This window comes from Pelophylax lessonae (genome assembly GCF_965119305.1).
Source record: "Pelophylax lessonae genome assembly, chromosome: 2".
Classification (NCBI taxonomy): Eukaryota; Metazoa; Chordata; class Amphibia; order Anura; family Ranidae; genus Pelophylax; species Pelophylax lessonae.
The window spans coordinates 649240265-649263933 of NC_138769.1; the positions used below are offsets into that span (position 1 = coordinate 649240265).

General features: G+C 43.5%; 1 protein-coding gene across 1 annotated transcript in view; it reads left to right on the forward strand.

Moving 5' to 3' along the window:
• Positions 1–23669, forward strand: part of FREM2 (FRAS1 related extracellular matrix 2) — a gene marked incomplete at its 5' end in the record, with an annotated part of 315063 nt that overhangs the window by 39806 nt on the left and 251588 nt on the right. The window contains one exon of the mRNA XM_082244593.1: positions 4380–4469. Coding sequence (XP_082100719.1) covers positions 4380–4469 — 90 coding nt within the window. The remainder of the gene's footprint in view (positions 1–4379; positions 4470–23669) is intronic.

Sequence of the window (23669 nt, forward strand, 5' to 3'; positions counted from 1 at the left end):
CTTTTTGGTACCCTCTACCACTCCTGGTGGGTGGGGGGCTTCTTTAGGGTCACACTTAGGAAGGGAAGACTGATCGGGAATAACTGACTCAGGGGGCACAGACTTGGCAGATTCTGACACAAGAGGAGCCGGTACAGTAGGCTGAGGGGACACAGGGACAGACACAGAAGGAATACTTACAGATACAGGAGGGGTGGGCACAGGGACTGGGGAGGGATCCTGAACAAGACCAGGGGAGTCAGTCACCGCAGAGGAGGGTGGTAGACCAGGGGCCTCATCCTCCATCCTGTCCAGCCTTAACAGATCATCTATCACCTCTCTATCCATATTATGCCAGGCTTCAGGACATCGGCTGTAGGGGTGGCCAAGGCGCAGGCACAGGTTGCACCTTATCGCCTGGGTGCAGTCCCTGGCCACATGACCCTGTCCCCGACACACTGAACAGATCAGTGCTGAACAAGAGGAGCTAAAATGCCCCTTTTCTCCACAGCGGTGACACAGTTTTGGCTGACCGGGATAAAAAATAGTCATCCTATCCCTCCCTATAAAAGCAGAGGAGGGCAGGTGACGGACAACATTCCCATCCCTAGCCAACCTGACCGTTACCGACCAACCCCCGGTCCAGATGCCACGCTCATCATGAATTTTATCCGGCCTGGTCAAAACATCCCCATAATTTCTCAACCAGACCTCTAAGTCCCGAGCAGGAACACTCTCATTTGTAAGGACAATAGTAATTTTCTTCACTGTTGACCTTTGGGAAACTGCCACTGGAACCAGACCTTCCCATTCGGGTCTTGACCTGCACCGAGCCATATATCGTTCCCAGAACAAGTCAAGACCCTCTGGTCTGGTGAAACTAACTGTGTATTCCCGGCTTCCAGCCACATGTATCAGGGCATATAGGTCATTAGCCCCAAAACCCATATCTAAGATCAGGTCCACCACCATACGCCTTGCTAGAGGGACTGCACCACCTTCCCATTTAAGGAGGACTACGTTCCGCCTTGGACCCCCAGCAGAAGCCATAGATCCAATACCAGATCCAATGGCGCTCACAGTGGCAGCCCGCGAGGGAAAACCCTGATTAGAAGCAGAGCTCCTCCTTGATTGTAACCCTGGCTTGGTGATATTGCCAGGAGCACAGCTTACCACCTGTGCAAATGTAGGTTTTTTAGGGCCAAGACCCCACACTGATGTCACATTATCAGGTACACTACTATTATTATTTTTACCAGCTTGGCCTAAACAAGCAGCATTATCAGTTCCACATATAATGGTGGGATCCACCATGCCTGCAATGTTATTAGGGATAACTGTTTCTGATGCAGTACCAGATGTTTCCTGCTGCTGCGCTGTAGAGTCCTGTTCAACAGTGACTGAAATAGTTTTAAGCTCAGCAGAAGGGGGGTTAATCGGCTCTTCTGGGTTTTGTGGTTCTTCAGCAGAAATGTAATTTTTTAAACACAACTTTTCCTGTTTAGAGACATCAGCAGCAGGCACAACATTGCTGAGCATAGGGGAATCACCTGGAGTGTCATTAGGAAACCCATCATTAGGCAAGGTGCTAAAAGGCACAAAAACTGTTTTATCTGTAAGCTGGGGCTTTATATACTTTACTTTATCAGGCACACTCTCAGGTAAGTCCTCCACATCACCAAACACCAGCTGATCTTCTTGCATTGGAGACTCCATTACCTGTATAACTTTCAACATGCCTCCTGAGCCCTGAGATGGCAATGGGCTGCTTACCTCACCTTGAGGGGGAAGGGGGTCAGAACCGGGGGTCTCCTCCTCCACCTCCATCTTTGCAAACCTCCGTTCATTGCAAAACTTCTCCCTGAAGGGACCATCCCTGCCTTCCATCATGGCCACGATAGTTTCTTGATGATCCACACGGACTTTCGCTAATTGGACCTCTGAATCCATTGATCCACGGTTCTTGCTGAACAAGCCTTCACGCTGCTTTCTCAGGCGTTTCAAATCCGCTCTAAGCTTGTAGAGCTTGTCTCTCTCCTTATTGAGGACTTTGATCCCGGCCACCACTCGCTCCCGAATGGATCCAGCATCTTCATCCTCACCAGGTGCAGAGAGATCACCAACCACGGGCTGCACAGGAGCAGGGGTGCCATCCATCCGCCCAGGGGATGTCTGAGAGCCTCCAGCAGGAGAGGCCCTGCTGGCCTCCATGGCTTCCCCAGAAGGGGGCCAGGAGAGCAGGGAGGGATTTCACCTCACACCCTCTTACACAGATCACCTGGAGCAGCAACAGACACACAGCCAGAGAACCTTCCAGCAGCCACACCCGAAGCTGAATGATGGGAAACTACTCCTCCCACTGACAGCAATGATGGGGCACTATTCCTCCCACTGACACCAATGATGGGATACCATTCCTTCCACTGAAACCAATGATGGGGCACTATTCCTCCCACTGACATCAATGATGAGGCACTATTCCTCCCACTGACACCAATGATGGGATACCATTCCTTCCACTGAAACCAATGATGGGGCACTATTCCTCCCACTGACACCAATGATGAGGCACTATTCCTCCCACTGACATCAATGATGAGGCACTATTCCTCGCACTGACACCATTGATGGGGCACTATTCCTCCCATTGACAGCAATGATGAGGCACTATCCCTTGCATTAAAACTAACAATGAGGCAGTATGTACTCCTAATGGCCACAGTAGGGCCCCATAAACATTTAAGGACTTTAAGCTAGCCGTTTGCATAGAGAGTTTGGAGAACCTTGATCTAAACCATAGTGTAATATGGAAACATTAATGTCTCCCATACTGGTTTAAGTGGATATAAATGTCTTTTATATTCATGATTAGTCCACGTTAACCATCCTAGCGGTATTCCCGAGTGTGGCTCGGGGTTAAATTTCAGTGCCAAAAGCGGTAACCCCGAGCCACACTCGGGGGACCGCTAGGAAGATCGCTGGATCCTGTAAAAGAGGGTACTTACCTAGTCCCCTGGATCCAGCAATGTATCCCGGTAGTGTCTAGCGGCGGATCTTCCTCCTGATGCTCTGTGCCCCAGCTTCCATCTCCTGCGACGTGACGCTCGCAGGGGGGGTGGAACCGGCGGCAAATTCAAACAGTAAAACACACTGATACATTGCAAAATAAAATAAATTCACATTAGTTTGCCCCCCAGTGCCCTTTCCTGCAGTTTTACTGTACTTTTTATGTATATACTGTGTGTATATATATATATATATATATATATATATATATATATATATATATATACATATATATGTGTGTGTATATATACAGTATATATATATATATATATATATATATATATATATATATATATATGTATATATATACATACATACTTTAACTTATTTATAGTTATTTATTATATTATAATTTATGATTTTGTGTTTCAAACTTTATCATACCCAAGATGTTATAAAGAAGAACGCACAGTAAAAAAAAAAAAATCATATGTAAATAGATGGTTTTGGCTGCTCATCCTTAAGGCTCCATGTACACGGGACGTTGTTAAAAGTCCCTTTGAATGCTGGAATTTTTAGGACGTTTTAAACGTCCGTGCGGTCGCGTTTGTACCCGCGTTTAGCAGGCGTTTAGCAGCGTTTGCGGGCGTTTGCGTTTAGAAGCGTTCCTAGAGGTCAAAAAAATTATTCCCCTTTATAATGGAAAAACGCGAACGCTAAACGCGGGTCATCGCGTTTAGACGCGTTCAGACGCGTTCAGACGCGTTCGGACGCGTTTGTGCGTTTGAAACGCCGGGAAACACACGTTCGAACGCAAATAATTGCGTTCTAAAAACAGTCCCTGAACGCAACTGCCTGCAAATGACTGTAAACGACCTGGTTTACATGGACAGATAAGATAAAATGTAGATGGGTTCAGGGGCTTCTGAAAAAAACGCCCAACTGCTCCTAAACGGCCATTTCCAGCGTCCCGTGTACATGGAGCCTAAGAATTACATGCAAAATAATGGTACCGCTTTCAGCACCTAAAATCGGAAAGAATCATACTGCCAGGGAGGTTAAAGACAATTGGTGTAAATCAAATACAAGACTCTAGCTTACAAGGGAACCAGTTACCCATTTAGCCACCATGCTGTCATAGGCTTCTATGATCAACTCTGATCCACCTAGATGACAATTGGGGTTTAGAAACAAGATCTACAAATAAATGACCAGCTTTACTTCAGAAATTTACTCTCCTGACTTGAAGTTACAGGAATTAAAAATCTAGACTTTTTTCTAATAGTCATTATTTATAGACAATGGGTTTGCACATTGTCACAGGCACATGGTGTAACTTGCTTAGCTGTCTCAGTTCCATTCCGAACTAAACTCTTTTTTTTTTATGATTGCAGCGGACATCGATGATATGAAAATCTGCTACGTTTTACGAGACAAAGAAAACGCGACTAGTGATATCTTCTATTTTACTGTGGAAGACAGCGGTGAGTACAGTGCTTGTTCTTCTCTCAGAATGTCTAGCCAATCATCCAGATAATGGGCAAATGCTGCTGGAAAGTGCAACTCCTGGCAAATCTTTTTGTTTTTCCAAGCAGGGACACTCTATTCACTGTATCCAAAAACTAAATGTATAAGTTATAGCTGGACCTCCACTTCAAGGTTCTGTTTTTATTGGGTATGGAAGCATTCCGTGATAAGCTTTGTCCTTCCATGCCTTTTGTCTTGTTGGGGTTGATTTTCTAAAACTGGAAAGTGCCAAATCTGGTGCAGCTCTGCACGGTAGCCAATCAGCTTCTAACTTCAGCTTGTTCAATAAGGCTTGGACAATAAAACCTGGAAGCTGATTGGTTTCTTTGCAGAGCTGCACCAGATTTTGCATTCTCCAGTTTTAGTAAATCAACCCCTTTGTGTTTTTTTTGTTAATCAGCTGGTCCTTGTTATAAATAAATTGAAGTGTGTCTATGTGGGTATCGATAAATAGACAGAACAATACAAATGGTACCAACGTCCCTGTATTCAATATTTAAAACGACATTGCTCTGAGACCTCAGAGCTCTCGCCATAGTGAGGTTTGGAGAGGGCTAGAAGACCAGAATGGGACTTTACGGGTACCGAATAGAGATCAAAAGTTGACAATTTATATATAAAATCATTTAAATTTTATTAAATATAATTATAAAATCAAACACAATACAAAAAAAAAAAAAGGGGGGGGGGGGAGGAAACAAGAAAAATGGATACATTACATAAGGGGATTCATAGGTGTAAGTAGACCATATACATAATTAGTCAAAATTAAGTGGCTTGTCTGGATGATAACCCGGCTATTGTCCACAAAACAGCGCCCTACGGTCCTTGTTATAAGTTGGGGGAAGATAATTTTGCTGAAGCCCTGGTGTACTAATAATGCTTATACTTCCCAGGCATTTATGGTAGTTATTATTCAGGTCTTTCTAAGGCGATGTGATGTGACATATAAATTGGGAGCCTCCTTACTTCATTCTTGTCCATGATTGATTTCCATTGGGAGCCACCCACATTGGATTGTATCTTCAGTAATGATTGATGGAAAGGGTCTTTGGTTGCCCTCCCTGGGGGGTATCATGAGGAAAGACTCTTATCTCAACTCTTTCCTCGCTCTCACCCCAACTGCTCCTCTAAACACATGGCATAATGCTAGATCTGTACCATGGCTCTAGTTCTCACTTTTCAGAGGACCAGAAATGGTCACATATGTAGGGTAGCACCAGGTTCGGTGCCTGAAGTCACGGACAGCAGAACATTTGTGAAGATTGTGCAACTGTGTAAGGTCTCTGTGAAACTTAAGGGCTTATTTGTGTTCAGTTTGGGTACAGCAAATGCTGGAAATCACTTTCTATTGACAAGTATACTTGGACAAAGATCACTTCTAGGACAAGTGAGAAGTGAGAGCCTTTCTCCATGCTGCCCTACCCATGCTCTAAGTTTTTAGTATCCAAGTGGTGTCAAGCAGCAAACGCCTCTTTCAATGCCTGCCTGACCAGCACTGAGACATACAGAATGCTTCCGCCATCTTATGATTCTGATGACTCAGCTAAAAAATGTCAGTTCCATGTGCTAATTGGCACAGTTGCGGTTATTATTATTATATAGAATTTATATAGCCCTGACAGTTTGTGCCGGTTCACACTGTTCCGACTTTTCAGGCGACTTGGTCGCCTTACAAGTAGCGTACTGTGCTGTGCAATTGGAACCGTTCTAATAGGAGCGACTCAAGTCGCTCCGACTTAGAAAAAGGTTCCTGCACTACTTCGGGGGCGACATCGGAGCAACTTGCATTGACTTCCATTATGTGAAGTCGTTGGAAGCCTCGCCGAAGTCGCGGTGCACGGGCGACGGCATAACTCACCCGAAGTCGTGTCGCCCTAGTGTGAACCGACACTTTACACATCGCTTTACAACTTAAGGGTTAACAGTACAAATACAATACACTTCAATACAGTAGGAATCAGAGGGCCCTGATGGTTAGAGCTCTTAATCTAAGAGATGTGTTTAAAAGAAAACTAAATTTAACAGAAAAAAAAACAAGTAATAACAACATAAAGGTGATTTTTAGGTATATTTTAGCTTTTGGAATATGTATTCCATGGGGTGGCTAGCAGGGAAAAGAAGTCTCTATAAATCATCCCAGCTAGAGTGAGAGGAGGACTTGTAAATCAAATCGGATCAAAGAGGATCGGCTGCTATTACATCCTAACAGGCAATAAAGAAGTGCCACCAAGAGGTTTAGTGCCACCAATGGGTGGGTATAGTCAGTGGTAGTAACATCATCTTCTAAAACACATGGCATCAAAAAGGAAAAAGGAGGAAAGCACCTAAAAAAAAAGAGAGAGGAAAAAGAAGAGAAAGAGATGGGAAAAGAAAAGGACACAGAAAAAAAAATATGTGATATAGGATGAAGAATCATTAAGAGTCTCCTCACGGGACCAGAGCCACGGCACCCCCCATCCCCAGTCCCTGCATGGACCAATATAGAAGCTTATGAAAAACATATGGAACTTTCCATAATGTGCCATAACTGGCAGAATTTATTGTATTTTTCCACTGAGTCCGTCAAAGAAGCTGTAAGGCATGGGTGCTCAACCTGCTCCAGCTGTTGCGGAACTACACGTCCCATCATTCCTTTGCCTTTTTGGAGTCATGATAATAACTGCCAGCCTTGCAATGCCTCCTGGGACTTGTAGTTCTGCAACAGCTGGAACGCCACAGGTTGAGCACCCATGCTGTAAGTTATTTTATCCATTTGACATCCCTGATCCTTGTATTGAGACCTGTTTGGGAGATATGTTCAGTGCTGTTCCATCTAAGGGCTACTAGGCACCATGCTGCTGTCAGTATAATTTTCTTGTTTTTAGTATTATATATAAGCCCTGATGCTATAGCAAGTAGTCCATACCTATGTTTTTGTGTTTGATATATAATCCAGTAATATCATACTTTCATTTCGGAATACAGCATGCAGATAAAGTTGTAGCACTGGATAAAATGACAGATTCTCACTATTTCAGCACAAATGCTAAGTATCTATTCAGGGTCTTGATTGGCAAGTGTGCTTAGGGGCCATAATCTTCTCTGTCACAGCGCATCAATAACACCCTATGCCACCTGACACTGGGGCTGACATGGGATCTTGCCTCTCTCTGTTCAGGCATGTTATCCCCAGTCTGCTCTCTGACATTCCTGTAAAGAATCAGTCTGGAATGATGTCACACACATGCCATTTGACTCCATCTTCAGGTAGCGTCTACTCAATTTCCTTTCCAAAGTAGCCATAGACATACACTAAATTACCAAAAGTATTGGGACGCCTGCCTTTACACACACATAAACTTTAATGACTTCCCAGTCTTAATCTGTAGGGTTCAATATTGAGTTGGCCCACCCCTTGCAGCTTTAACTGCCTAAACTCTTCTGGGAAGGCTGTCCACAAGGTTTGGGAATGTGTCTATTGGAATGTTTGACCATTCTTCCAGATGTGCATTTGTGAGGTCAGGCACTGATGTGGACGAGAAAGCGAGTTTCTGCTCAAATTCATCCCAAAGGTGTTTTATCTGATTGAGGTAAGGACTCTGTGCAGGCCAGTCAAGTTCCTTTACCCCAAACTCGCTCATCCATGTCTTTATGGACCTTGTTTTGTGCACTGATCCAAATCATTTTGGGGAAGGGGGGATTATGGTGTGGGGTTGTTTTTCAAGGGTTGGCTTGGCCCCTTAGTTTCAGTAACAGTAACTCTTAAGGCCTCAGCATACCAAGACATTTTGGACAATTTCATGCTCCCAAATTTGTGGGAACAGTTAGGGGATGGCTCCTTCCTGTTCCAACATGACTGCGCACCAGTGCACAAAGCAAGGTCCATAAAGATATGGATGAGCAAGTTTGGGGTGGAGGAACTTGACTGGACTGCACATTGTCCTGACCTCAACCCAACAGAACACTTTTGGAGTGTATTAAAGTGGAGACTGCCAGCCAGGCCTTCTCGTCCACATCAGTGCCTGACCTCACAAATGCGCTTCTGGAAGAATGGTCAAACATTCCCATAGACACACTCCTAAACCTTTTTCGACAACCTTCCCAGAGGAGGTGAAGCTGTTATAGCTGCAAAGGGTGGGCCAACTCAATATTTAACCCTACGGACAAAGACTGGGAGGCCATTAAAGTTCATGTGCGTGTAAAGGCAGGCGTCCCAATACTTTTGGTAATTTAATGTATTTTGCTAGGAAACAATTCAAATTCTTTGTTCTTCTTTGTTGGAAAAGATAACAGATGGCTAATCAGTAGAACAATGGTTTCTTCATTTCCATATAAGAAGAAACAATCCCTGCATATTTGAAGAACAAAATTGTCCAGGACCCCTTTTATTTATGGCAGTTACTCTTCTTATAGCAAGCTGATTTTGTACTTTCACCTGACTGTACCTGGGAAGTTCTCCATTTCCTAGGTATTCTAATTCACTGTGCAGATCTTGTAACATTTTGGTGATTTCACAGTTTATTCTACTGTTTCTTCATTCTTGTGTTGTTCTCTTGCATAACTCTTATTAGAACCTAAAGCGGGCCTTCCCCCCTCCCCCTTATACGAAACTGCCACCATTACTGTGCTTACTATACCAAAATAAAGACATCTAGTTATAATTGCTTGCCTCCTTGGATTCTGGGATGGCAGATGCCAATACTGCTCTTGCCCTCCATGTTGCCATCTTGAATAATAGACATCATCTGTAGCTGGCTTCTTCATCCTCATTTTTTTTCTGCTTGCCAACCAATGATGTCATCAGGTCAGATCTTATACATGCCTTGTATGAGATCTGGTGCTGTCTTACATACATTGTAATGACTATGGCAATGTAGACGACATTACTCGTTTATGTTGCTGAACCCATGTCCCCTTATAAACTAGGATTTCTCAACCAGGGCAGAGTTCCTCCTAAGGTTGCCAGGGGTTCCTTGAGCAATGAGCAATCTCTGCCTCTCAGATAAGTTCCCAATGAAACCATTGTTCCTTTTAGCTATCTGTAAGGGGGTAATTCTTCCCAATGATGACAAGAGTAAGGAGCATTCTTCTCACTGACTGTAACACTAATGTATCATGAGTTGTAGATTTTTAATTTTTAGCAGGGGTTCCCCCGAGTAAGATATTTATTTCAAGGGTTCCTCTGTGTTGAAAAGGTTGAGAAAGGCTGATATAAGCAATAACAGATGAAGACACTTTCCTTAAGATCTTGCGAGATTTTGTAAAATCTGGCAGGATCTCAGAGTTTACAGATGAAATCTCCCTGGAAGGCATTGGTGATGGGAACTTCCTGGGTGGCCAGAGCTACGTCACCAGTGCCTCACTAAACCAGGAAGTAGAAACCAGGAAGTGACTTTATAACGGTTTAAATTAGACAACCATTTGCTGCTCTTTTTGAAGCTTTGAGTGTAGGTGGGAAAGTTCTGCTTTGAAGAATATGTAAACCCGACATTTCATATTCCTGATATGTGACTGCTGTACCATGTACTTGTATGAAAACGTATTCTGTTCTCTTTGTTTTGCTTCCTTGGTGTTCCTGCCAGTCCTTCTGCTTTCCTGTCGTGTCGATGATAGAAAACCACAGCCTCTGGAGGTGATCACAGGGCTGGGGGAGATGTAAAGGTGGGCCGCCCGTAAGCTGACATCGCATCCGCCTTATACCCACAGGGGTCTTGGAATTCTTCCTCCAGCCCTGTGAGCACCTCCAATGGCCTTGATTTCTACCATAAATGGGACAGGGACACAACGCATTGTTGGATTAGAATAGATATGTACTTTAATGTGAGTTATAACATTTTTAATAAACTGCCCACTAGATGATGTTTCTCTTTCTATACTGGGTTCACACACACAGGAGCGGGCGGGGAAATCGCATGCAATTTGGACAGGAATCACACCACATTCCTGTTCAAATCGCATGTAACTCTTTGCAGTGCAATTTGCGCCCATTCGTTTTGTATTGCGCAAATGGCACCGAAAAATATCGGTGCTCGGTATCGGCAAGTACTTGACTGAAAGCATCGGTACTCGTACTCGCCGTTAAAAAAGACGGTATCGATGCAACCCTAATAATAATGCTTACCTGCCACTGTTCCTTAAAGTGGAAGTAAACCCTCCAATCTTTTTCAGCCAAGGAAGCCGCCATCTTGGGCTCTGTTTAATTTACAACTGCCATGATGCTGCACATGTGATCAGTTATGACACCAGCCATTGGATGGTTTGACAGTTTGGTTGAGCACACAACCAATGGGAGTGTTACATTCCTGGCACATGCCGGAAATGTAACTGTTTTTTGAAACTGTTAAATGGATGGGTTTTACTTCAGCTTTAAATCTTAATAGCTTCATGAATTCAGTGCATACATACTTTAATATCATTTTTTTTTTTATTAGACTTTTTTCAATCAGATAATTTTTATTAAAGAAAAAATTAACACTACAACAAGATAGGTACAATAATCAGAACTCAAACACACATATATATATATATATATATATATATATATATATACTGTATATACCAGTATCGCAACAAATCTATGTACATCCATCAATGCATATATATGTGATCATTATTTATCTCTGTACAAAAATACCTTCATCTCGTCACATGCATATACTCCAGTATATAACTATTTTTTCCATTTTACATCCTAACAAACTACATTCTTAACACAACTTGATGGGATCTGCTTGTATATGGGCTTCTTCAGAGCAACCAGTCAGTCATTGTTGCAGCCACTTTCCAGTCTGCTATTTCATGTTGGAATACAATGCTTATCTCTTCCCGGTCACATTGTTCACCTCCCTTCGACAGACATCCGACATCAAAGCATTGCTTTGCTTAGTTCAGGTAGATTCTGGCTACAGATGTACATTGCCAACTTTTATCCCTACATTTCTGGGCAGGTTCCAAGTTCCAGATGAATAAACACATCACTAAGAGGATTCAAGGACTCTTTTCAGGGTATGAAAACTACTCTAGAATGGCTTGGCATTACCTCTTGTGCTCGGCCCTATTTCCTAATGTTGAAAATGCACACACTGCCATGTTTTGGTTGTCTGCCTCTGTTCAGCTGCCGCAGGTTATTTCAGTCCACAGGTATTGTTTCCATTGTATGGTAGTGTTTTGGGGCATAGAGAGGAACATGTTGGCAACATACTGGCAACGAGCAATTTGTTTCTGATTTCATTTAAGCGATGAACAACTAATATTTACTTCAGCGTTTGCACATGCCAAAGTAGCTGGAAAACTGTTTTATTCTAAGTGATATAATTGATGGTTCTGCTTGGCACGGTGAGCTGGATTAGGTTGGATGTGGCTGTACTTGCACCTGGACAAACCCGTTAAATCAATATAACTTAAAATTCTGGTTTGTTTCGAGTGGTGACTAGTCACACCTGGTTGCGTTTAATAAAAGTATAGATCAAATGAGACATATTTATTGGCTTTGTTAAAAGAAATTGTTATATATAATGACTGCACATTCTAAGCTGGCTGGGCATAATTTTGTGCAAGCATGAAGACTTCATAGACTTCTATAGGCTGCCCAGCATTCTGGCGGCAATGAATCCATGTGTAGAAAGTAAGAAGTCTACAGAGCTGCCCACCTGTGCAATGCTGTGCCCAGATGTCTCAAAGAAACCCTTGCAAACTATCTGGAGCACCGTGGGCACTGCCAGAAGACTAATCTGAAGCAGTGTTGCCAACCTAGCAGACGGAAATTTACTGACACGACACCCAAAATTTACTGCCACAGACAAGTTTTTACTGACATTTCCAAAAATTTACGAAAAGTGCAAATTTCAGTATTTAGGCTACAAACAAGTACGATATGCAATTAGCAATGTGATATAAGATAGATATTAACCACTTAAACCCCGGAGGATTTGGCTGCTAAAGGACCAGGGGTTTTTTTGCGATTTTTTACTGCGTGACTTTAACGGACAATTGCGCGGTCGTGCGACGCTGTACCTAAACGAATTTGACGTCCTTTTTTTCCCACAAACAGAGCTTTCTTTTGGTGGTATTTGATCACCTGTGCGATTTTTTGATCACGCGCTATAAACAAAAAAAGAGCGTAAATTTTGCAAAAATAACAATATTTTTCACATTTTTTTTATATGAAATTCCCCAAAAAAAAAAGTAAAAATCAAAATTTTTTAACATTTTTCGGCCAATTTGTTTTATGCTACCTATGTTTGGTAAAAAAAATCGCAAAAAGCGTATTTTGATTGGTTTGCGCAAAAGTTATCGCGTTTACTAACAAAGAGAAAGATTTTTGTCATTTTTGGTGTTTTTTTTTTTAACGCGTAATGGCGGCGATCTGCGATTTTTTTTTCGGTACTGCGACATTGCGGCAGACAGATCGGACCCTTGACTGACATTTTTGACACTTTTGGGGTTACCAGTGACATTACTGCAGTAATCAGTGCTATACATATGCACTGTTACTGCAAAAATGACACTGGCAGGGAAGGGGTTAACTTTATTGGACAGGGAGGGGTTAAGTGTGTCCTAGGGGCGTGCTTTCTACTGTGTAGGGACATTCCTATTGGTGTAAAAGCAAAGATCAACCGTTCTACATAGTAGAACGGTCAGATCTTTACTTTTACACAGGGAGAACTGACAGGCAGCTTGTTTACACAAGCTGCTCTGTCTTTCTCCCTTCACAGGAGCGATCGCAGTGTGACTGGCGGACATCGAGTCCGCCGGTCACACGCACTGACTTGCCTGTGAACGAGCCGCGGCGGGCGCGCGCCTCGGCGGGCGCGCGCCCGCCCGCGATAGGCTCGCAAGTCAGTGACAGGCGAGTGACGTACCGATACGTCACTCTGCCTGGCCGGGGCTGACCGCCGCAGTATATAGTCGTGCGGCGGTCGGCAACCGGTTAAGGCAAAAAAACATATTTCCGATTTTATTTTCAATATAGTAAGTAAACAGCTCAGGGACAGGGCTCAGGAGGGCAATAAATTAGAATGGGCAGGCACACACATGAAGTTGACTCTCACAGTGACACTGACAACAGTGTGCAGCAACACAGATGGTGACACCTCACCGACACAACGCGTCTCCTCCTGAGTCACAGTGACAGTCTCTGTCCATGCAAGGTGGGCCCGTCAGTCTACTCAAGTCCAAAAAGCACTGATAGTCCCGCTCCCAGCTTGCCTTGCTCCCATCCTGCAGACCCGCACACAAGGCTTTGGCTCCCTTGTACCATGACATCACACGACACGCTCAGGCACCACCTCTGCCAGATCCGTTCCCCATTGGCACTGCCGGAACACACTGTAGCAGGTACTTGTTTGGCCTCAGCCTGCTCCAGACTGGAAGTGCTCATGCTCAGTTCCGGGCGTCACAACCATTTAACTGTTGTTTTTTGGTATTTTATTGTAAAACTTGGATAGGGATGATAATGTAGTAATGGGATACTCCAGATTCAACTATTAACAATGAGGACAGCTTCCTTAACTGAACTGTGGATTTCCTGCTTGGTGCACTTTTGAACAAGTCCTTGTATAGGAGTAATGGACTGTTGCTCCTCCAGGACGCTAGCCAGTATCCTTTTTCTGTTTAGCCCAGTAGTTGACTTTCCTAGCACAAGGGGGGTAGCCTAAAGAACCAGACCCCAAGATCTCTAAAGTCTGTACTCACAAGGCCTCTGGACTGAATGGCAGCCTCCTTCCAGTCTTCCAGCAGCACCCTCCAGTGATCCCAGACAGATCTCCACAGGGAAGGCCCCCTCAGTTAGCTCCTCAGAACACTTGGGCCAGCAATCCAACTTCCCGACCTCCCACCTGAGGCCACATGGCAGCAGGCACTGAGGAGGACTCTCCGCTCTGGGCAAAGACCCCTTTCTGTGTGTCCCACTGAATATAAACACCACTTTCCAGCATGCATAGGGGCTGAGAAGATCTCCATGAGTCACTCCTATTCATTCAGCACTTTCCAAAGCTGCCTGGATACAGAGAATCCAATACAGATACAGCAGCATTGTGAAATACACAGGTTTCTCTAGCTCACGTGTCAAACATAAGGCCCACGGTCTGAATCAGGCCCGCCAGGCCATTTCATGTGGCCCTTGCACCTCTCCTGCATCTCAGCAGTTGGCAGCAGAGAGGAAGACAGAGCTCCTCCTACAGATACTGCTCCTCTCTTTGCAGCCACAGCAACCCCTTGTCTCCTATTCTCATAGTCTCAGCATTCAACAGACTTCAGCAGCTGACTCAGCCCTCCTCTGATCCTCCTCCAGACCCTGCACTTTCTGTTAGCTTTCCTGTTAGGCAGGAAAGCTTCTATATTTTTATCTCACAGTCTCCTGTTAGGCAGGAGACCACACTATATTAGCTATGTACATTCTAGCAACCTACCTAGGAGGGTTCTACAACTATATAAATAAAATAATACACCGTTTCTTTATAAATATGTACGGTATATAAAACTGATCTCAGATATCAATTGTCTTTGGGTTTATCTAGCTGAGCTTCAAGCCAGTTTACATCCCTACATTTGAATGGAGCACAAACACAGGGCAGTGCTAAGGTACAAGTGAACATAGTGGCTTGTTTTAACCAAATGTTGGCTGCATTCAGTAAAACCTACCTCTGGCCTTTTCTTTTGGCAAAGAGACCTGTGTGACATTTCCTTCCCTAATGCTACTACATTATGTGGAATGGATTAATAGTGCTTGTCTTATTTCCTGGAATGGTGACAGATAAAGGCTTTGAAAAACATTATCATACGTGGGATTACTATGAGTGCTATGGCCGGAGTTAGGGCTTGCACATACAGTGGTGTTTATGTGCACCCAATGACCCGTCATTTGATGGTCCTTAACCACTTGTCGACCAGCCGCCGCACATATACTGCGGTAGGTCGGCTCGTTTCTGCGAAACGATGTACCTGTAGGTCGCTTCGTGTGACCGCGAGTGGGGGCGCATGCGCGTGCACCCCCGGAGGCGCACACGTGCCCCCAACCGCCACATAGGAAGCTGAACTGCGGGTCCAGCGGCCTGAGTGAGTAAACACTGCAGACCGCTGTTTTGTCAGCAGTGAACACAGGGCTCCTGTGTTCCTGCTACTTAGGAACACTGGTCCCTGTGTTCATTCCATAAGCCCATCCCCCACACAGAAAGCACCCCCTAGGGACACAGTTAACTCTTCCCTGCCAGTGTCAGTACAGTAACAGTGCATATTTTTAGCACTAATTGCTGTAATAATTTCATTGGTCCCCCAAAAGTGTCAAAAAGATCAGTTAGGTGTCCGATCTGATGAATGTCGCAGTCCCGCTAAAAATTGCTGATCGCCGCCATTACTAGTAAAAAATAAATAAATAAAAATGACATGAATCTTTCCCCTAGTTTGTAGACACGATGACTTTTGTGCAAACCAATCAATATACACTTATTGGAATATGTGGCAGAATACAAATTGGCCTAAAATGATGAAAAATTTTGTTTTTTACATTTTATTGGGAATGTTATATAGCAGAAAGTAAAAAATGTTGTTGTTTTTTTTTTTTTTCAGAATTGTCGCTCTTTTTTTGTTTATAGTGCAAAAAATAAAAATCGCACAGGTGATCAATTTTATTTGGGTACAGCGTTGCACAACCGCGCAGTTGTCTGTTAAATTAATGCAGTGCCGAATAGCAAAAAATGGGCTGGTCATTAAGGGGAAAAATCTTCTGGTCCAGAAGTGGTTAAACAGAACAGACAACCGATGAAGATAGCACAACAGGTGCTCTCACTGAAGTCTATGGGGCCAAAAATGACTGAATACATCTATAAAAAGCTCGTACTTTTTTTGAGCATAGGACAACTGAGTGTGCAAGGGTGTTCGGGGGCAACTAGAAAGAATAGGATTCTGCAAATGAAGGCATAGTCAAGCATAGGGAGACAGGCTGGAAAATACTCAAGTGTGAATTGGGGCCTGAAATGTCAAGTGCAACTATCAAAAATCATAAGACGGTGAAAGTATAACTAAAGGCAGTGTTAATTTTGGCAACAAATTTCAAATTAGTTTTAGTCTTAGTCTTAGGACTAAAATGGCATTTTAGTTTTAGTCCCATTTTAGTCTTCTGCAAGTGTTTTAGTTTTAGTCTTATTTAGTCGACTAAAACTCCAGTACATTTTAGTCGACTAAAACTCATTTTAGTCATCTATAATCGAATGGGTGTAGTTCAATTGTGATTTGTAATGCATTATTTAAGCATTTCTCTACAATTTCCAAACTCATTATATACTACTGCTGGTCCTGGAGTGAAAAATCTAATATGTTATTATTTATGGCGGTATTAAGCTTGGAGCATGCACCAGTGTTAATTTCGATTTAGTTTTAGTTATAGTCTTTTGACTAAAATGCCATTTTAGTTTTAGTCGTATTTTAATCTTAAGACTAAAATGCCATTTTAGTTTTAGTCGTATTTTAGTCATCTGAATTGTTTTAGTTTTAGTCGTATTTTAGTCGACTAAAATTGTGTTAATTTAGTCGACGAAAACGTTTTAGTCGGTTTTAGTCGACGAAATTAACACTGACTAAAAGGCAAAACTTTTCTATTCATTTTGGATAGACTGGAGAGGGATTAGAATGCTTCTCAGTTTTTATTGCTGTCTGTACCCCTTTAAGGAGATTCACCCTATCTATTTGTCCTGTTTAACATTATCATTAAATGTGAAAGTAAAAGAAAATCCCAAATTTTGGGTTATCCCCAAAAAAGTAATAGAGGGTAAATCTTCTAATGGGGGCACTAGTTCTGGTGACTTGGGGATCCCCAAGGAATTCCCTTACTTTGCAGAGATTTCCTCTCACTTCCTGTTTTGGCTATGGGACAGGAAATAAAGGGATATCTCCCTAAAGCCCTTATTAGCCAATATAGAAAAATATTATCTGTTTCATCATTTGTTGCTATGTTTTTTTTTTTTAGCTTTTCATCCACTTTTATTTATTATTACTTATTTTTAAATTTGTTTACTTTTTTTTGTAAGGGGTTAGGGGTTAAAGGTTATGGTTAAGGGCTAATTTATGTATTTCATTTCATATTATTATTTATTTTGTTAGGTTAAGGGTTAGGGTTACATGGTAAGATTAGGGGTAATATTAGGGCAATGGGTTAATATTAGGGTTAGGTTTAGGTGTTAGGGTTTATTATTAGGTGTTAATATTAGGATTAGGGATTGGGGTAAGTCTCCATTCACACTGGTACGACTTGTCAGGCGACTTGGTCAGCCTGACAAGTCACGCACCGTCACGTCCCATAGTGTAGTACAGGACTGGTTCTAATAGGAGCGACACAAGTTGCTCCGACTTAGAAAAAGAGTCCTGTACTACTTCGGGGTGACCTGGAGCGACTTGCATAGACATTCATTTTATGAAGTCCGTGCAAGTCGCGACGAAGTCGTGCTGCACGCGACTTCACAAGTCGCCCCGAGGTCGGATCCGACCTAGTGTGAACGGAGACTGAGTCCCCGTTCACACTGGGGGCGACCTGTGAGGCGACCAGGTCACCTCACAGGTCGCCGTAGGTCGCCTTCCATAGGGAAGCTGCGGACCCGTTCTAATAGGAGCGACACAAGTCGCTCCGACTTAGAAAAAGCGTCCGGAGCTTCTTTGGGGCGACCCGGAGCGACCGTCATAGACTTCAATGTTATGAAGTCCGTGCCGGCCCCTCCGAGGTCGCGGGGCGCTGCTCGCACCGCGACCTCGGAGGTCGCCCCGGGAAGTCGGATCGCCCCAGTGTGAACGGGGCCTTAGGGTTACTTTATTTGTTTATTTTTAATTATTTGTATTATTTATTTATTTATTATATTTGTTATTTATTTATTCATTATTGTTATTTTTTTTCTTTTCATTTAATTATTGCATTTGAGCAGAAAACAGCTCAGAAATGCGCAACAAAACATACTAACATACTCAAAACCGCAAGCATTTCTATGCATTTCTATGGAACAAAAAATACTTCAAAAACAAACCAATCTGCTCGATTCGAGTTGCAATAAAAGCTCCAGAACTTTTTTGAGCTTCAGGTGACATGTAGTGGAGATGTGAACCATCTCCATAGCGAATCATTTATTTTTTTTCTCCACTGTTTTGGAGCTTCAAGCTACAAATCGCTAAGGTATGTAAGGGTCCTTCAGATCATTAAGGTTCTGCCAACAATAACTTGAGTAGCCAGGTGCTGAAAATAATGGCGGAGTGCAGTTAAAACAACCTAACCAAGCTCTGTCCATTGAGTCATTGCAAATACAAAATGTTCATGTTTGTTTGGACTGTACCTTCACAGTGAATTTTTCATTAGATTGAGATTACTTATGCTTGCTTTAACATGACATCCAGTAATGTGTGCAGAAAGCAGCAGAATGTTCCTTTTTGAACCCTGTTGGTCTTGGAAACGCTCCTCCGTCTCCAGGGCCGTGCATGCTCTGCGCTGTCTTTCTTTATGACATGCTTTGAAAATAAGAGGATAAAACCACAGGAATACGGATATAATGTTTCCCAGCTAGCAGGCCCAGTCTAGAGTTGTCACAAAGTGGGGTGGATTTACTAAAGGCAAATTGACTGTGCACTTTGCAAGTGCAGTTGCATTCATTTTCCCCAGAGCTTAGTAAATGTGGCGTAACAGAATTTCCAGCCGTTTTGCTGGATATGGGTCCCCCTGGGTCACCGGGTGCAATAAAAGTACCTTTATGCATGATCCCCCAAGTGTGAGCGCTGAGATAATGACCAGTCCAGTATCTTTGGGGTTTTTGTATTTTTTGAGAACTTGGATGGGAGAAGAGAATGAGTGGGATACTCCTTTGGCTCAACTATGCACAACTTGCTGGGGACAACTGAAAAATGCTGATTGGCGCTGAGTTGAAGCTGGCTAAATGCCGGTCAACGCCAGTTGACGCTGGTTAACGCTGGCTTGCTGTCTGTTAACTTCAAACTGACTTTGGACTGCTTTCTTGCATAAAGAAGTCCTCTTTGAGCTCCCTTAAGCAGTGCTGAACACTTCAGGGCCCACACTGGTGCCCCCTTTTACTCACTTATCTTCAGGGCTTAGACACTGGCATCCCCTTTCTCTAAGCCTTCCTCTACTGGTTAGCTGGCACCCTCTGACCTTCTGAAGTTGTCCCTTCTCCTAGGCAGACCCTTGGGTGGTTTCGAGTACTCACGACACTGTTTTTCCCCAAAACTTCTGCCCAGCAGCTCCGCTCGGTCCACAGCACTCTGGATCCCTCTCTGCAGCTCAGCTCAACCTTCGTTCTCTAGGCCGACTGCCCAGGACACTTTTCTCACGCTGACAGGAGGAGAGACAGCAGTCACCCTCCTCCTGGGACTCTGCTTCCCGCCAAAGACACCCTGTCACATGTTCCCCGCAGACTTATAGCCCATCCCAGGGTGCATTGCGGCAAACTCCACCCATTGAGAAAGCCATAAGAGCCCTCATTGGAAACAGTGGGGAGACTCCCCAGGCTCAACAGGTCACACCTGGAAGCATGTGACAGCCTAACTAAATGATCTTGCCCCCCCTGATATGTAGACAAGGACACCCATATGCTCTTTCCTAGCACCTACCTAGGAGGGTGCTACATCGGTAAAGCTTCACTTTGTAAAGAATACCCAATCAGGTGCAAAGAAAATAAAAAAGAGCATTTTTGATTGCAGATGATGGAAATTAGCAGAGCTTTACCACATTTACTAAGCTCTAGGGAAAATGAGTGCAAACACATTTGCAAAGTGCACAGTCTACTTGCATTTAGTAAATCTACCCCAGTATATGAGATTCCTGTGCTGTTTTAGAGTGTAGTATGGACATTAAGTTGGAAAGTGAATACAATATATCACAGCTAGAAGAGTCCTCCATCTGATTCCAGGTTTTCATACAACATATGCTAATTCTCGGGCAGGGTTTTTCTCTGCAATACACTACAGCAGGGGTCTCCAAACTTTTTGAACAAAGAACCAGTTTACTGTCCTTTACACTTTGAGGGAGCCAGACTGTGGCCAGTGTAAGTAGGAAATGCCTTGGCGTCAATGGGAATAAAGAATGCCCCATCATTTGTATCAGTGGGCGGAATAGTGCCTCAGCATTGGTGTCAGGGGAAGGAATAGTGCTCCAGCATTGGTGTCAGTGGGAGGAATAGTTCCTCATCACTGGTGTCAGTGGGAGGAATAGTTCCTCATCATTGGTGTCAGTGGGAGGAATAGTGCCCCAGCATTGGGGCTAGTGGGAGGTATTGTGCCCCAGCATTGTTGGTATCAGGGCAAGGGATAGTGTCCCTGCATTGGTGTCAGTGTGAAGAATAGGGCTCTGCAACTGGTGCCAGTGGAAGAAGTAGTGTCCCATCATTGGTGTCAGTGGGAGGAATAGTGCCCCATCATTGGTGTCAGTGGGAGGAATAATGGCCCATCATTGGTGTCAGTGGGAGGAATAGTGTCTCATCATTGGTGTCAGTGGGAGGAACAGTGCCCCAGCATTGGTATCAGTGGGAGGAACAGTGCCCCATCATTGGTGTCAGTGTGAGGAATAGTGCCCCATCATTGGTGTCAGTGGGAGGAACAGTGCCCCATCATTGGTGTCAGTGGGAGGAACAGTGCCCCATCATTGGTGTCAGTGGGAGGAATAGTGCCCAGCATTGGTGTCAGTGGGAGAAATAGTGCCCCAGCATTGGTGTCTCAGTGGGAGGTATAGTGCCCCATCATTGGTGTCAGTGAGAGCCATAGTGCCTCAGCATTGGTGTCGGTGGGATTCATAGTGCCCCAGCATTGGTGTCAGTGGGAGGCAAAGTGCCCCAGCATTGGGGTCAGTGGGAGATATAGTGCCCCAGCATTGTTGGTATCAGGGCAAGGGATAGTGCCCCAGCAATGGTGTCAGTGTGAAGAATAGGAACCTGCAGTTGGTGCCAGTGAAAGGAGTAGTGTCCCATCATTGGTGTCAGTAGGAAAAGAAGTACCCCATTGTTGGGGTCAGTGGTATGAATTGTGCCCTATTGTTGAAAGCAGTGACAGGAATTATTATTATTATTATTATTTCAGGTACTTATATAGCGCTGTCAATTTACGCAGCGCTTTACATATACATTGCACGTTCACATCAGTCCCTGCCCTCAAGGAGCTTACAATCTAAGGTCCCTAACTCATATTCATACACAGTAGGGCCATTTTTTTTTTTTTTTTTTATACAGGATCCAATTAACCTACCAGCATGTCTTTGGAGTGAATTATGCCCCATTGTTGGTGTAGAAGGAATAGAGCCTTGTATCAAGGGGAGGAATAGTGTCCAGAGGACCTGATAAAGGCAAGCAAAGAGCGATATCTGCCCCCGTCGGCAGTTTGGAGACCACTGCACTACAGTATAGATATATACACAGCAGGAACAGAATTGTACCTTAAAAGAAGTAGATCAGGATAGAGATAAAATAATTTCCACAGCTAAATATGAGCTACCACTGTATGGTCGCTTTGTCTGTTCCATAACACAAGCGTACGAACCCCCCCCCCCCAAAGCATGTTGCTTTAAGGATTTAATTCATTTCTCAAAGAAAAGAAAATACCTACTTCCAGCTGTGCGATATTTCATTTGTTTTGTTTTTTTCTCCGCCATGGCAGTGTCCAGCTTGCTTTGCCATTTTTTATTACAGTAGATTGCCTATTAGCCTTAACCAGAATACAATAACAGGAACCCCCCCCCATAGACTTTAGTGGGATTTGCCTCTAAATCCGGCCGTAGATGGATTGAATCTCAGTTGGTTCAGCAGGGTCCATCTATGGGCAGGCTGGTTGTACAACAGCCTGTTGGATTTTGTTATGCCATCGCTGCCGGCGGCTATAGCCACAAGCAGTGATCATTGTGTTGTGCTGCTGGCAGAACACAATAGCACAGTGTGGGGGATTAGCCCATTACCACTGACTGTGTTGATGGGGAAATTGAGCAGTTCTCTTTCCTTCCACCCAAGCAAATTCTATAATCTATGGACTGCTTAAGTGTGGGGTTACCGTATTTCAAACAGGATTCCCCAAACCATTGGAAAACAGAAGCTGAGCAGTTTCCCTCCTACTGAGCAGTCCTGCTTTGATTTTTTGCAAGCAGCCAGAAAAAAAAGATATGTTATCTGCACTGCCTGGGAACAGCAATAAAGTATGACCCCTTCCTGCTTTGTTATATTTCAGTTGTTGAAGGTCAGCTTTGGTCACGTATTCCACATTTCCAGGTAAAAAAAAACAGGTGTATTAATAAGTATTTAACAGAAGGGTCTGAACACATGGGGGGTGAAATGGGGCACACAGTATGCATTCCTGACATATAATGAGCATTCCCAAGGCATGAGGAACAAAAGATAAAGTGCGTTGAATGACAGTATACACAAGTGCTGAACAAAGAACTATCACCTTTTTCATGCTATAGTGCATTAGAATGCATGTGAACTGCAGCCTATGTGAATGCCAATCCCACCCTCCCCAGGGTTATCACCAGGACTATACTGATATGTTCCCACTGCTTGCCGTGCTCCTGTATCAACTCTATCTGGCCTAGTTGTTTAACATAAATCATATGAAGAGAACAGGAAAAAATGCACTGACTAAACATGCTTTCAAACTCGGCATCTTGTGATAGAGCTGTGCTATGCCATTGTCACACTCTTCCTAGAGATTGGGATTTTATGAAGGTTTTACCCCCTTAATGACCAGGCCGTTTTTTGCGATTTGGTACTGCGTTACTTTAACTGACAATTGCGCGGTCGTGCGTCGCCGTACCCAAATAAAATCAATGTCCTTTTTTCCCACAAATAGAGCTTTTTTTCTGTGGTATTTGATCACCTCTGCAATTTTTATTTTTTGCGATATAAACAAAAAAACATTAACAATTCTGAAAAAAAAATAATATTTTTTACTTTCTGCTAACATTCCCAATAAAAAAAAAAAAATGTGTAAATCAATTTTTTTCATCATTTTAGGCCAATTTGTATTCTGCTACATATTTTTGGTTAAAAAAATCCCAATAAATGTATATTGATTGGTTTGCGCAAACGATTTAGCATCTACAAACTAGGGGAAAGACTTATATCATTTCTATTTATCTTATTTCTTTCTACTAGTAATGGCGGCGATCAGCGATTTTTAGCGGAACCACAACATTGCAGAGGACAGATCGGACA